At 44.4% G+C, this 16,019-nt stretch overlaps 1 protein-coding gene across 1 annotated transcript; it reads left to right on the forward strand.

The window, feature by feature from the left end:
* Positions 1-77: 77 nt before the first annotated feature.
* On the forward strand, positions 78-15,276 carry ZNF212 (zinc finger protein 212). The gene is made up of 5 exons (XM_028106337.2): positions 78-180; positions 9,157-9,546; positions 10,101-10,227; positions 12,188-12,277; positions 13,241-15,276. Exons 1-5 carry the CDS (start codon positions 157-159, stop codon positions 14,098-14,100), a joined length of 1,491 nt encoding a protein of 496 aa, XP_027962138.1. The 5' UTR covers positions 78-156; the 3' UTR covers positions 14,101-15,276.
* Positions 15,277-16,019: the final 743 nt, after the last annotated feature.

Here is a 16,019-nt window from a genome sequence, read left to right on the forward strand (position 1 = left end):
CGCTCTTGGCGCGGGAGGGCCGAACTCCCACAATGCATCTTGTATCAACACGGCCCTGGTGGCGGCTTTGAGGAGGGGCAGGGGGCGCCCACCGGACCGGCACGCAGCACGAGGGGTATCAGGCGGGGCCCGGGTGTTGAGGGGCGACTGGCGGCCATGGCGGAGTCGGCGCCTGCTCGGGTAAGGGTGCTCCCGGCACGGATCGCGGGCGCATTCGGGATGGCGGAGCTCCTGGCCGGGGCGGGGCTTCGAGGTTCGGACTCCGGTGGGGCTGGGGGTCCCGGGGCTCCCCGGGCTGCTCCTAGCGAACACCGGCCTCCTCCCACGACCCCAGGGCTCTGCCTTCTCCCTCTCCGGCTCCTTCCCGGTCGGGCCGGAGCCCCAGCGCCACACACCGTTGCCGAGAAACTTCTCCGAGGCTTGTTTCGTGTTTTTTTGTTTTTTTTTTTTAGTATTTTTGTTTTTTTGAGAGAGCGCGCGCGAGAGCGCGCGCACGAGCTGGGGGAGGGGCAGAGGGAGAGATTTTTCTTCAGAGAGAGGAGAGAGCGAGCGCGGGGCGGGGGAGGGGCAGAGAGGATTTTTTTTTTTTTTTAAGAGAGCGGGGGGCGGAGGGGCAGAGGGAGAGAATTTTTTTTTTTGAGAGAGAGCTGGAGCGGTGGGGGAGAGAATATTTTTTAAGAGCTCGCGGGGGGGGGCGGGCAGAGGGAGAGAGGATCTTTTCTTTTTTAGAGAGAGCGGGGGGTGGGTGGGGTGGGGGGAGGGGCAGAGGGAGAGAGAAAATCTTAAGCAGGCTCCATGCCCATTTGGGAGCCGGAAGCCGGGCTCCAGCTCATGACCCTGAGATCATGACCAGAGCCGAAATCAAGAGTCAGTGGCTTAACTGAGCCACCTAGCAGCTGGAAAATGTAAAGGATATACCAGGTAAAAGGAAAATTATCCCAAATGTAAAGTCTGAAAATGTAAGAAGGTATGATGATCCATGGAAATGGGTAAATCTGAACAAATACTGACTGAATGAAACAGTAATGATCTTTTGTGAGGTTAAAAACAAAGGCAAATTAAAATACATGGCAGCATTGATGTAAAGGTTAGGAAGAGATCAGAATTCATTTGTTTAAAGGTCTTTATAAATATACTTTCCGTAATATCTAGGATACTTGCTAAAAGACTAGAAATGGGCTGTAAAACTTACAAGTTAGAAGAGGAAATAGTAGAATAAGAAAAAAATCACCTAAAGGAAGGCAGGAAAGACGAGCACCGAAAAAGGCAAAAAATCAATAAAAATAGATCAACAGTTATAATAAATGTAAAAGGACTAAATGTTCTAGTTAAAAAGCAGAAATTTGTCAGATGGTTTGTGAGAGATACAAAAGACAAAACTACAGAAATGGTTGAACATAAAAGAATATGAGAACATATCAGACTAATCAGAAGAAAATGGGTTCAACTGTATTAATACTGCTAGAGATCGAGGCTACTACTACTTTTGTAATGGTAAGACTCAGTTTATCAGCTTGATATTCTAATATTTTGCATGTAATTATGTAGTCTCAAAATATATAAAACAAACTGACAACTACAAGGAAAACTGGCATGGTAGAAGACTGTAACAAAACCTTAGTTTTTATCAAGCAGGAAAAAAAAATTAGGGTGTAGTGCGTCCGGTAGAACTTTCTGAGATTATGGAAATATTCTGCTTTGCACTGTTCAATGTAGTCACTAGAAATACATGGCAGTTAAGTATTTGAAATGTAGGTAGTATGGCTGAGGAACTGAATTTTTAATTCAGTTTTAATTAATTTAGATTTAAATAGCCATGTGTTTCTAGTGGCTTTTGGACAGCACAGATACAGATTTCATTAATCCATATATCTTGTCCAAACATAATATCAATGTATAGGCATGCCTCAGTTTATTGAGCTTTGCTTTATTGCACTTTGCAGATGCTGTGGTTTCTTTTTTTCCCCCCCACAAATTGAAGGTTTGTGGCAACCCTGTGTCAAGTCTCTCAGCTGCCATTTTTCTAACAGCATTTGCTCACTTTGTGTCTCTGTCACAATTTGGTAATTCTCACACTATTTTAAACTTTTTCATTATTATTATATTTGTTATGGTGTTCTGTGATCAGTAATTATGCTTGCTTAAAAACTCAGATGATGGTTAGCCTTTTTTTGCAATAAAGTATTTTTAAATTATAGTATGTACTTTTTTTTAGTTATGCTGTTGCTCACTTAATAAACTAGTAAATTTATATGCCCTGGGAAACCAAAAAATTCATTTTACATGCTTTATTATGATACTTGCTTTATGATACTTGCTTTATGTGGTCTGGAACCAAATTTGCAGTGTTTCTGAGGTATGCCTGTATAGAGAGATTACTGAAGAAAAAATGAGAACAAAAGAGCCTTTTATTTTTTTCATTTTTTTCATTGATTTTTTAAAAGATTTTATTTATTTATTTGACAGAGAAAGACAGCGAGAGAGAGAGAGAGAGAGGGAACACAAGCAGTGGGAGAGGGAGAAGCAGGCTTCCCGCTGAGCAGGGAGCCCGATGTGGGGCTTGGTCCTAGGACCCCGGCATCATGACCCAAGCCTAATAAGGCAGTCGCTTAACGACTGAGCCACCCAGGCGCCCCCAAAAGAGCCCTTTTAGAAATGAAAGTGTGTTCTGGCAGTTGACTGTAGGCTGGGACCGTAGGTAGGGCTGTTAAACTCAGTATCTCTGCGTGCTTTCTCCATGTGGCTTGGGATTTTTCAGGTGTGTTCCAGAGCCTGCCTGCCTGTGATTTGTTCCACTCGACATAGAATGGAGCAGAGACAAACTGTTCCTGACAAACCCTTCTTGAATTGCAGATTAATGAGCAAAGTAGATGTTGTTGTCTTAAGCCACTAAATATTGGAATTATTTGTTGGGTAGCGATCAGTGGTTGGAACAAGTACCTAGGGAATATGTTAAAATGTTGAAAGAGGGGCACCTGGGTGGCTCAGCCGTTAAGCGACTGCCTTCGGCTCGGGTCATGATCCCAAGGTCCTGGGATCGAGCCCCACATCGGGCTCCCTGCTCAGCGGGAGGCCTGCTTCTCCCTCTCCCTCCCCCTCCTTGTGTTCCTGCTCTCGCTATCTCTCTCTGTCAAATAAATAAATAAATCTTTAAAAAAAATAAATAAAATATTGAAAGATATTAAAAATACCTTGAAAAGGGAGTGGCAAACTGTGTATGGATACATTTATCTATGGATTTGATACAGACAAAATCTCTAAAGACATTTTTGTGAGACTTCTAAAGATGTTTTATTTATTTGAGAGAGACTGCACACATGCATACTTGGGGGGTGGGGGAGGAGCAGAGGGGGAGGGAGAAGCAGGCTTCCCTGCTGAGCAGGGAGCTTGAGTGGGCCTTGATCCCAGGACCCTGGGATCATGACTTGAGCCAAAGACAGAGCCACCCAGGTGCTCCTGGGAGACCTTTCAAGTGTGTAAAGAATATCAACATCCAGTATAGTCAAGATGATCCTATAAAACAAGGAAGTGGGACTTGTCTTACCAAATATCAGTAATTATTTTTTAAAAAGCTATAGTTGTAGTATTGGTAAGTCAATATGAAAAATACCCTACAGAACAAGACTGGAGATGCCAGAGACAGATTGCTATGTATGAAAATTTGATTCATGACAGAGATAGTATTACAAATCTTTGGGTATATTGATGGATTTTTCATCATATAATATTAGATCTGTTGATTTCCTGTATGAAAATTGAGCCCTGCACCACACACAAATATCAATTCTAGTTGAGTTACTCAGATGTGAAAACAAAACTATGAGTGTTTAGAGGACAGTATTGTGGGATATCAATATTTTTTTTTCACCTGACACAGAAGTTCAAACCATAAAAGAATTCTGATGAAACTCAACTACATTAATTTTTTTATTAAAAAATAATAAAGTGAATTTCAAAAATGCACAAATAAGGAGAAAATGTTTGCAACACGTATAGCATGGATAAAGATTAGTATCCAGAATTTTCAGAGAAATTCTGAGATAGAAAGAAAGTCCGAGAACCCAAAAGATAAACGGGTAAAAGACTTGAGCAGGTAGTTCACTGAAGGTATTTGAATGGCCAGTAAATATTTAAAAGATGCTTACCCTTACCAGTAATCAAGGAAAGTGTAGATGGAAACCATGATGACATATTTCAGACCTCCTGGAGGGACCAAATTTTAGTCTTAACAGTAGCAAGTGTTGACATAGTTGGGAAACATCCAGAATACTTACATACTTCTGATAGGAGTGAAATTCGTACAACCACTGAGAAAACATTTGGCATTATTTACTGAAGTTCAAGTTGTGTATATACGGTTAGCCAACAATTCCTTCCTAGGACTGTACCCTCAGGAAGCTTGCCCATGTGTACTAGGAGCTGTGCCCAGTCCTGTTCGTTGTAGCAGTACTTGTAATGACAAAGATGGGGACACCAATAATGGAATGGAAAAGGAAATTGTGGTATTGTCACAGCAGAATATTATGCAGAAGCGAAAATTAATTGTAGCCATCTGCAACAGCAGGATATTCTCAGGAGTTGTGTAATAAGGATTGTATTTGTATAAAGTCCTAAGATAGGCAAAACTGAAGAACACGTATTGTTTTGGGAAAAAAGCATTTGGTGAAAATGTGAAAAAGACAGTTACTAGTGAAAAATCAAATTCAGGATAGTAGTTACTTTAGGGAGTTGTACAGAGGACTTCAGAGGCAATATTTGTATAACTGAGTGGTAGTTAAGGGAGATTTGTTGCCATTACCTTACACATCTTATGTATTGTTTAAGTTTGTTTTTTTTTAACTATTCAATATTAGAAAGTCATGGTATCTCAGAGTTGGAAGTGACCTTAAATATTATCTAGTCCACCTTAGATACCACTTTATAATGTTATTTATTTTGTATTTTACTTCAGCAGATTGAAGGTTTCTTAGCAACAGGGACCGTGCCTTATACTTAACGGTGACAGGTTTCAGACTATAGTGACAGGCCCATTGTATGATACTTGATCTGACAGTATGATAGAATATCCAAGCGGGACTGCCCCAGAAAATCCAGACGTATGGGGAATGTAAGTGTACTTTTTGTATTTCTCACTGCCATCAGGGATACTCTTAAATATGGGATTTATGTAAAAAAATTACAAAAAAATACATGTTTATTGAAGAAGTCAAACAAGCAATAGTTTACAAGGAAAGATTAAAATCTCTCCCTCTCATCTTCCTGAGGCAAGTCATGTTAACAATTTAGTTTGGTGAATATCTTTCCAGACCTTTCTGTGGGCTGAAACAAACATATACTGATATGTTTTCTCTTCTTCAGGAAAGTGGGATCATAATAAATATATTTCCCTAAAAGTTGGATTTTTAACCAACATGGTATGATGAAACTCTTCCAAACCATACATACAGGTCATTATTTTTAAAGGTAGTATAGTGTCATTCTTGGTTGTGCCATAATTTATTCCTTTATGAGTAGACCTCGAGATTATTTCCAAGCTTTGACTTTTCCAAAAAATATTACCAGTAATCATGTTTGTATGAATGTCAGTAAATAATGTCATTTTTAAAAAATATTTTATTTATTTATTTGACATAGACAGAGTGAGCACAAGCAGGGGGAGTGGCAGGCAGAGGCAGAGGGAGAAGCAGGCTCCCCACAGAGAAGGGGGAGCCTGATGCGGGACTCGATCCCGGAACTCCGGGATCATGACCTGAGCCGAAGGCAGTGGCTTAACCAACTGAGCCACCCAGGCGCCCCTAATGTCATTTTTTTTAAAGATTTTATTTATTTATTCATGAGAGACAGAGAGGCAGAGGGAGAAGCAGGGTCCCAAGGAGCAGGGAGCCCGATGCGGTACTTGATCCCAGGACCCAGGGATCATGACCTGAGCCAAAGGCAGACGCTTAACCATCTGAGCCACCCAGGCGCCCAATGCCATTTTTTTTTTTAAAGATTTTATTTATTTATTTGACAGAGAGAGATCGCGAGAGAGGGAACACAAGCAGGGGGAGTAGGAGAGGGAGAAGCAGGCTCCCCACTGAGCAGGGGGGAGCCCAGTGCGGGGCTCGATCCTAGGACCTCAGTACCATGACCCAAGCCGAAGGCAGATAGATGCCCAAAGACTGAGCCACCCAGGCACCCCCAATGCCATTTGTTTTTATAAGATAGATTCCCGGAAGTGGGATTGCTAGGTGAAAGGATTTTTAGTGACTTTTATGAGATTTCCTTCCATAAAGTTTGTAATATTTTTCATTCCTTCCGGGAATGTTAATGAAAGTGCCAGTTCTATATCCTCCTCACCTCTGAATGTAGTTCCTAATCCCTCTTGTTCAAGTGTGTCAGCCTCGTGGGTGAGAAGTGGTTTTCCTGGGTTGTATTTGCACTCCTAACTGCTTCTTGACCGCTTGCATTTCTGCTCTCATAATTACTTACAGTTTGCAGTTCTTTTTAGGGTTATTTTTTTCTTTCCATTTCATACTTTGTTTATAAATATCCACTCCCCGTTTGTTTTTATACATTTAGTTTATGGCATTTTTCATGGCAGCTAACATTTTCTTCTATCTTGATACTCCCAAGTCGTGCTTACTGAGATAATTTACATACAGTAAAATTCACTCTTCAGGCATACAGTTGAGTGAGTTTTGATAAATGTGCAGCCATCATCAGAATGCCAAAATAAAGAATATTTCCATCATCCCAGTAAGTGTTCCTTTGCATTCACTCTCCTTCCCCCAGCCCCAGCCCCTGGTAACCACTGATCTGTTTGTTTTTTTTTTTTTTTTAAAGATTTTATTTATTCATTTGAGGGAGAGAGAGCACAAACGGGGAGAGGCAGAAACAGACTCCCAGCCGAGCTGGGAGCCCGACATGGGGCTTGATCCCAGGACCCTGGGATCATGACCTGAGCCCAAGGCAGACGCTTAACCATCTGAGCCGCCCGGGCGCCCCCCTGACCTGTTTGCTGTCCCTATAGTTTTGCCTTTCCTGAATGTCATGTAAATGGAATAGAGTAGGTGACATTTTGTGTCTGGCTTCTTTCATGTAGCATAGTCATTTTGAGATCTATATTGTTAGGTGTATCAGTAATTTGTTCCCTTTTTATTGCTAATGTGTGCTTAACACGTTAATTATTAATACGTCAATAATATAACAGTATATTATCGTATCGTGTGTTAGTACTCTAAGGCTGCTGTAACGAAATACTGCAAATTGAGGGGCTTACACACCAGAAGTGTACTGTCTTACAGTTCTAGAGGCTGGAAGTCTGAAATCAAGGTGTCCACAGACTTGATGCCTTCTTAGGGCCACGACGGAGAATCTGTTCCAGGCTTCTCTTAAAGCTTCTGATGGCCCCACACATTTTCTTGGCTTGTGGCAACAAAACCCCGACCTCTGCCCCTGTTGTCATGTAGTTGTCTTCTCCCTGTGTGTGTCTTCACATCATCTTCCCTAAGTGCACGTCTGTCTGTGTCCAGATCTCTCCCCTATTTTATAAGGACATCAAATCATATTTGATTAGAGCCCATCTGATGACCTCATTTAACTTGATCACCTCTGTAAAGATTCTTCTCTCAAGATAAGATCACATTCCGAGGTACTGGGACTTGGGACTTCAACATATCTTTTTGGGGAAATAAAATTCAACCCATAACAGATGGTTGGACCATGGTTTGTTTATTGATTTACCAGTCGATGGACATTTGAATTGTTTCCATCTCACTAGGTAGTTCAAAACAGAAGAAGCAGCTTTATTTAACACCTCTTTTCTGCTTTTTGCTTAGTGCTCAGATCCTGACCCACCTTCCTTTGCTAAGCAGGCAACAAAATGCTGGGCCACAGAAAGGCAGGAGGAGGCTCCAGAAAGCTAGAGATGAGCAACTGAAAGTGAAAAGCAGAACATGGGATGAAAGGAGCCTGTCCAACAGTCTGACGTTCTGTTTTGTTTCATTTGTATTTATTTTTAATGTAAAAGCTAAGTTTACATTAAACTTTTATTTAAATCTTTCTTAGGGGGGACAGGTAAGCTTTAAACTTACCACATGTTCGATAATGAACTGAGTTGAGTCACTGGAGTAGGTCATGGCCAAGCTTACGTGTTCATTTCTGTGCCAGTTGGGTTCGTTTTGTCCCCTGTTTCTCCAGACACTAAGTCCTGGCCCTAGCGGTTCTTTCAAAGCTGTTTCCTCTCAGTGTCTGTTCATGTGGGTAGAGAAGCAGCCTTGAAGAAAGTGTATGCCATAGAAAAGAACATGAAGCTTTGGGGCTTGAGGACTGAAATGAACATACAGTGGTACATTGGGGCCAGAGGGAGTGGTGGGGAGACTCCCCACATGTTGGCTTTAGTAATGTGCTTCAGCTGTAGTGATTTTCCTCCTTAGGCACAGATCATAAAAATGAACTGTGTAAGGACAATGTCAGCAGGCTTCGTCAAATCACGTCAATAAACATTTATGAAGGATTTAGTTGGGGACGCCTGAGTGGCTCAGTCGCTTAGGTGTCTGCCTTCAGCTCAGGTCATGATCCCAGGGCTCTGGGATCGAGTCCTGTGTAGGCTCCCTGCTTGGTGGGGAGCCTGCTTCTCTCTCTGCCTGCCCCTCCCCCTGCTTGTGCTCTCTCTTTCTCTGACAAATACAAAATCTTTAAAAAAAAAAAAAAAAGGATTTAGTTGGTGTTAATCACTGTACTAGCTGCTTGGGTGCAAAGATAAATGAGTTGAACCCTATAGGTCCTGCTGAGGAATTGTGTCTTTGTTCGTCTTAGAGAATATGTCAAGTGTGAAGTGCAGGTAATAAGACATTATGTACAATATGATTTCAACTTTGTGGAAACCAGATAAAAGACAAAAAAAAAAAGCTTAAGATAAATACATCAAAATTCTGACAGCTTATTTCTGAATGGTGGTATTTTACATAACTTTTTCTTCCTACTTTTCAGTACATTCTTACTACAACGTATGTATAATTTGCAGTATCAGAATATAAAAGAGCATGCTTTAAAAAAAAAAAAAGGTAGAAACTAGGTAGTTCTAAGCACACTTGGACCCCCTGGACCCATTGTTTTCTTTACTTGATGTTTGGAAATGACACCGACTGACCCTGTGTCTGATTCTTCATTCAGCACAGGAGGAAACGCCGCTCCACACCTTTGACTTCCTCCACACCACCCCCACAAGCAACAGAGAAAAGCTCTTACTTGCAGACCACAGAGCTCTCACTCTGGACCGTGGTGGCTGCCATTCAGGCAGTGGAGAAAAAGATGGAGTCCCAGGCCGCCCGGCTACAGAGCTTGGAGGGGCGGACGGGGACGGCCGAGAAGAAGCTGGCCGACTATGAGAAGACAGCCGTGGAGTTCGGGAACCAGCTGGAGGGCAAGTGGGCTGTGCTGGGGACCCTGCTGCAGGAGTACGGGCTGCTGCAGAGGCGACTGGAGAACATGGAGAACCTGCTGAGAAACAGCAACTTCTGGGTCCTGAGGCTGCCCCCAGGCAGCAATGGAGAGGTTCCCAAGGTAGTCCCCTTGGGGATTAAGAGTTAGCCTACTGCGCCTGGGTGGCTCAGTTGATTTAAGCATTTGCCTTCAGCTCAGGTTATGATCCCGGAATCCCGGGATTGAGTCCCACGTTGGGCTCCCTGCTCAGCAGGGAGTCTGCTTCTCTCTCTGCCCTTCACCCTGCTTGTGCTGTCTCTCGCTTGCTCACTCTCTCTCAAAAAAATAAGTCTTTAAGGGCGCCTGGGTGGCTCATTCGGTTAAGCGGCTGCCTTCGGCTCAGGTCATGATCCCAGGGTCCTGGGATCGAGCCCCACGTCCGGCTCCCTGCTCGGCGGAGAGCCTGCTTCTCCCTCTCCCTCTGCCTGCCACCCTGCCTGCTTGTGCTGTCTCTCTATCTGTCCAATAAATAAATAAAATCTTAAAAAAAAAAAAAAAGTCACCTGTGAGCAACCTCTTTAGGAAAAAAAAAAGCCTAAATGGGGAGCCCTTCCCTTTATTATTTAAAATTGTAAGTTGCTTTTCTTTTGTGGCTATAACGGGAGGCACTCATTGTATGATATTTGTGATTTCAGGTATCCAGGTCACTTGAAAATGATGGAGTCTGTTTCTCTGAGCAGGAGTGGGAAAATCTGGAGGACTGGCAGAAGGAGCTCTACAGAAATGTGATGAAGAGCAACTATGAGACTCTGGTCTCTCTGAGTAAGTAGCACTTTTCCCCCGAGAATTCTCTTTCAGACATTTTTACATCCCTGGCCAAGTAGCATGTGACTCAGACTACACTTGGCTTTGGCTCCTCTGTTGGTCTGGGCTGGGTTGAGAAATGGGAGTCTCCAAAAAAAAGAGAGAGAGAGGGAAACAAAACGTAAGAGACTCTTAATGATAGAGAACACACTGAGGGTTGATGGGGGGAGGTGGGTGGGGAGTATGGGCTGGATGTATGATGGGCATTAAGGAGGGCCCTTGTTGGGATGAGCAGTGGGTGTTACATGTAAGTGATGAATCACTAAATTCTACTCCTGAAAACAATATTACCGTATATGTGAACTAACTAGAATTTAAATAAAAATTTGAAAAATAAGAGAAATGGGAGTCTTTAGGTCCTCAATTCATGAAGACTTTTGGAAAGGTCTTGGTGTTGTATGTTTTGTATTTTTTCTCTGTGGTCACATAGTTCTTGATAATATTTACTAATAGAAAAGATGTTATCATTATAGTGTAATGTATATTGTAGTGTAATGTATATTGTAGTGTAATGTGACCAGGGTTCCTTATGCTGTTTTTAATACTTAAAACTGTTTGACAAGAGGGGCGCCTGGGTGGCTCAGTTGTTAAGCAACTGCCTTCAGCTCAGGTCATGATCTCAGGGCCCTGGGATCGAGCCCCACAGCGGGTTCCCTGCTCGGCGGGAAGCCTGCTTCTCCCTCCCCCACTGCCCCTGCTTGTGTTCCCTCTCTCGCTGTCTCTCACTCTGTCAAATAAATAAATAAAATCTTTAAAAAACAAAAAAAAAAAACTGACAAGAAATTCTTGGTTACCTGAGATGGGGCAGGTAGCACAGGTTAACCAAAAAATTTTTCTTGGCCTTGGCTGGAGTTACATTCAGTCCCTTTGAGCTCAGTGTCTATTTTGTGTTAATTAGAAGTGCTGCTTAATAGATACACATTTTTATATATAAAGTATTAGCTATTAGTAAGTAGATTTTGGTAGACAAAATTTTTTTTAAGATTTTATTCATTTATTTATTGGAGAGAGTGATCGTGGGGAGGAACAGGAGGAGAGGGACAAGCAGACTGCGCAGAGCCTGACGTGGGGCCTGACCCCACGACCCTGAGACCATGACCTGAGCCAAAATCAAGAGTCAGACATTCAACCGACTGAGCCACCCAGGTGCCTCCGGCAAAGTCTTTTATTTATTTTATTTTATTTTTTTAAAGATTTCATTTATTTGACAGAGAGAGACACAGCGAGAGAAGGAACACAAGCAGGGGGAGCGGGAGAGGGAGAAGCAGACTCCCCACTGAGCAGGGAGCCCGATGCGGGGCTCGATCCCAGGACCCTGGGACCATGACCTGAGCCGAAGGCAGACACTTAACGACTGAGCCACCCAGGTGCCCCCTGACAAAGTCTTTTAAAACTGAGGTCCATGGAGAAGTATCCAAAAGGCCAGTGTGACTAGGGCAGAGAGGGAAATAGCAGAAGGGTCGGGGGGTTGTGTGACCTGAGCCGAGTTCTGTGCTCTGCCTAGTGGCTGTTTCCTTCTCTGTCCCAGCTGGGGATAATGGTGCCCTCCTCACCTTGCAGCATGTCAGTGTGGATTAAATTCGATACGCTGAAAGGAAGCAGCACTTGAGACCATGTACAAGTGAGGGCAGGGTGGTGGGGGAAGGGGAGTGGGCTGAGGAGCCTGACTGCTGGAGCCACAGTGACTAATGAAGGAGCGTTGAAGGCAGCAGCTGACTGAGTAGATTTTTCAAATTGGCTCTAATTGTCTAGTCCCAAGCTGCCACTGGCGGGAAAGTGGGAAGAACAGTAGCCTTTTAATCTTTGGAACTTTTAATATCAACCCTCTGACATTGGTCACGTTGTTCATTGGCAACTGACCAGTGCGCAGTGAGCTTTTACTATCTCCTGGGCTCACACTGTGCGTATTCCAACCCAGAGGTCCTTGGCCAGACAGAAGGAGAAGCGGAATTGGGTGCAGGGATGCTGGGTGACTTGGAGGAGGAAGGCCCTGGTGATGTCCACCCAGGTGAGTGGATCCAGAATATTCCATCCCTCTCTCCACTCCTTGCAGCCTATAATGAGTTTTCCCACTGCTAAACTGCCAAACATTGATTATCAGCAACCTCATCTGGTATTATTTATTTTAGATTTCTTTGTGATTTTCATTAGTTCACCTAACATATATGTGTCTTCATTTATTACCACTGTGGAGTCCTTAAGTATTGTGACATATCCTACTTCATGTCTACGCTACTGTACAGAGGAGAATAGCTCAAGTGAAAACCTGCTGGAGATTGAGGATAGGCTTGGTCACATCTTAGGAATGAAGTTGTCTGGGTGAGAGGCAGGCAGAGCATTTATAAGCCAGGTATTTGGGGGGAATGTGCAGGAAGACTGGGGCTGGATACGTGAATATTTAAGCTTTAGCCTTAAGGGTGGTTGGGTTTTTCTTATTTTAATTGTTCACATTTATTATTTTAAACTCTTTAGTTATAGTATAATTTGCCATTTTTTTAAAGATTTTTTTATTTATTCATCCGAGACAAAGAGATACAGAGAGAGAGCATGAGCAGGGGGAGAAGCAGAGGGAGGGGGAGAAGCAGGCTCCCCGCTGAGCAGGGAGGCCGATGCGGGGCTCGATCCCAGGACCCTGGGATCATGACCTGAGCCGAAGGCAGACACCCAACCATCTGAGCCACCCGGGTGCTCCAATTTGCCACTTTATACAGGAATTGAATACAAATTTATGGACAAGCTTAGAGAACTATCATTTATAACATTGTTCTAGAAAAATAATAGATTTCTCTGCCTGAATATGCGTTTAGTTTTTCAGGTCTTAGAACCCAGACTCCTTCTCCAAAGTGTCCTAATGCCCTTATCCTGGGGTGCTTTGATTTGAGTTCTTCTGAAATTCACAGATGTTTGTTTAGCTCTGAAGAAACCAAAAGTGCTAGAATGTGATCTTTTTTGGTCTTCTCTTTCTTGGCAGCAGAAGGGGTTATGATCAAGCAGGAGATCCAGTACGCTCAGGAAGGCTCTGCAGATCTTCCTGGAGAGTTCTCAGGCATTGCCGAAGAGCAGGCTTTCCTGAGCCCAGAGCATACTGAACTCTGGGATGGTCAGGGTGGTGCTGTCCTCTTGGATTCAGGCCCTGGGGACACTAATCTGGAGGATCCCATTGAGGGCAGTAGAGACCCTAGCAGCGGCAGAACTCTGAGCTGCCCCCCAAAGCAGAAACCTAGTAGGCAGGTGCAGCTGGGTCAGGAATGCGGGCAGGGCCTAAAGCTGAAAAGGGACTCTTCTGGCCCCTATGGATGTTCCGAGTGCGAGATCAGCTTCCACTATAAGCAGCAGCTAGCTACACATCTGCAGACCCACTCAGGGTGGGGGACTTACACAGCCTCGGAGCCAGAGGAGAGCCTTAGACCCAGGCCACAACTTAAGCCCCAGTCCAAGAGGGCAAAGATGCATCAGTGTGATGTGTGCATGAGGAGCTTCAGCTGCAGGGTGAGCCTGGTAACCCACCAGCGCTGCCACTTGCAGGAGGGGCCCAGTGCTGGCCACTGTGTCCAGGAGAGGTTCTCGCCCAACAGCCTGGTTGCCCTGCCTGGCCACATCCCTTGGAGGAAAAGCCGGAGTTCCCTCATCTGTGGTTACTGTGGCAAGAGCTTCAGCCATCCATCTGATCTGGTGCGGCACCAGCGCATCCACACGGGCGAACGGCCCTACAGCTGCTCAGAGTGTGAGAAGAGCTTTGTCCAGAAGCAGCACCTTCTGCAGCACCAGAAGATCCATCAGCGGGAGCGGGGCCTGGCCCTGGAGCCTGGAAGGCCCAATGGCCTGCTTTAAGGGTGCCAGCCCCTTGTCCGTCTGGGGGGGGCAGTAGGGGCTGGCATTGGTCCCCCCGAACAGACACTGTGCAGAGTCAGGGACTGACTTCTTCCTGAGGAGAGTCGCTTTGATTTGCCTTCCCTTGGCCAAGCACCGGGCCAAGCCCAGAGGCCGTGAAAACCATGGAAGAGGAGGAGTCCGGGGCCACTCCTCTCCCTGCTGTGGAGCTTGTTGTTTCTGGCACCTTCAAGTCTCTGGTTTTCCCCTCAGGGCTGATATTCATGGGCTGGGGTTGGCTCTCTGAGCCTGCAGGGACTGGTGGCTGGTTCCAGGTCCTGTCCCAGCATTTTAGGTCTTCCCATGAGGTTGGGCCGGCCAGGGGAGTGAGCAGGTCTGTGGAGGAGTTCTGGGACTCATAACCCGCTCTTTCCTCTTTTGTAGTCTCTGTTAAAAACAAGTCGAAGAAATAATTTAAATGATTGCTTACCCTGTTCTGAGGAAACTTTTTTGGAATTAGATTTTAGTTGACTTAAAAAAATACAGTCTGACACTTGTGTTTTTTTTAATTTCCAGCATTGTAGAACTTGTTCCTAACATGGGGACTGGGCCTACCCTCTACGAGGGATTTGTTTATGGGGCTCTTTTAGCCCATCCACAGTTAGGTCAGAGATGGGGGGGCAGAGTGCTGATGAGCTGCTCGTGGGGGTTCTTGCTCACACGGGGCTAACTGAGTCCAGAGGAGCAAGAGGAGGAGAGTGGGAAGACCTCAGAACCCCTGCTGAGAACGAAGACTGCTGTGTGGGAGTCGAGAGCGTGTTGCTGCTGCTCGGGAACCCAGGTTTCTCACCACCATCCTCTCCCTCTTACAACGTGGTCCTCGCTGGGTGTCGCCGCTGCCCAGGGTAGAAGACTGCTTCGTTACTTCTGGTTGTCTGACTTGTTCAGTGGGTGTTGGAGTTTGTTCTTACTACACCGGTTTCTTGAGATTGTGTAGATAACACATTTTTCAAATGAGTTCTGGGATTGACTGTTCCAGAGGGGATGGAGAAAAAGCACAAAAATGCTTTGGTTCTCAGGAGTGTTGAATGCCTGCCCCACTGTTGTTTGGGGAGATGGGAGTGGGCTTCCGGGTCCTATGTCAATGGTCCCCTTTGATGATTTACAGTTGCTTAGAATAAAACTTGCTACTAGCAAAAAAAACTCATGTTGGATATTTTTCTCCCTTTGTCAAGAATAACAGCATGTTATTCAGCAGTAATGCCTGCCAAGCATACATGGTAGAAAGTACTTTAGTATGTCATGTAGCTTGCCCTTTGCCTTTTTTTTTTAAGATTTTATTTGTCAGAGAGAGAGAGAGAGAGCACAAGCAGGGAGAGCAGCAGGCAGAACGAGAAGCAGACTCGCTGATGAGCAAGGAGCTTGATGTGGGACTCAATCCTAGGACCCTAGGATCATAACCTGAGCTGAAGGCAGACCCTTAACCGACTGACCCACCTAGGCGCCCCTTATTTCATTATTCTTATAAAATATTGTAAGTTAACTGTAGAAAAAGTTGTCACATACTAATCTGCATTTCAAATGTAGAACTGGGTATTAACTTTTGGGTGTCTTGTTTGTGTGGGAGGAATCCTTATGACAAAACCCACCAAAACAGGAGTAGTTATAGCTACTGGCAAAATCTAGAGGGGAAATCTGGAACCTCCAGATGGGGTTCATGTGAGGGGATTATTTATTATAGTTTCTTGTTTCCAGGTTGTAATGCTAGAATTTGATTTCTTTTTGTATGTTTACCTTCGTTTGGAGCTAAGGAATAGATAGATGGTTTGTGCAAGAAGTTAATGTGGGAATTGTAGGTTTATCTTTTTTTTTTTAAGATTTTATTTATTTGAGAGAGAATGAGAGAGAGAGCATGAGAGCGGGGAGGATCAGAGGGAGAA

Source organism: Eumetopias jubatus, unplaced genomic scaffold, assembly GCF_037043125.1.
Source record: "Eumetopias jubatus isolate StellerSeaLion01/CBP00866 unplaced genomic scaffold, mEumJub1_p1.0 scaffold_14, whole genome shotgun sequence".
Classification (NCBI taxonomy): Eukaryota; Metazoa; Chordata; class Mammalia; order Carnivora; family Otariidae; genus Eumetopias; species Eumetopias jubatus.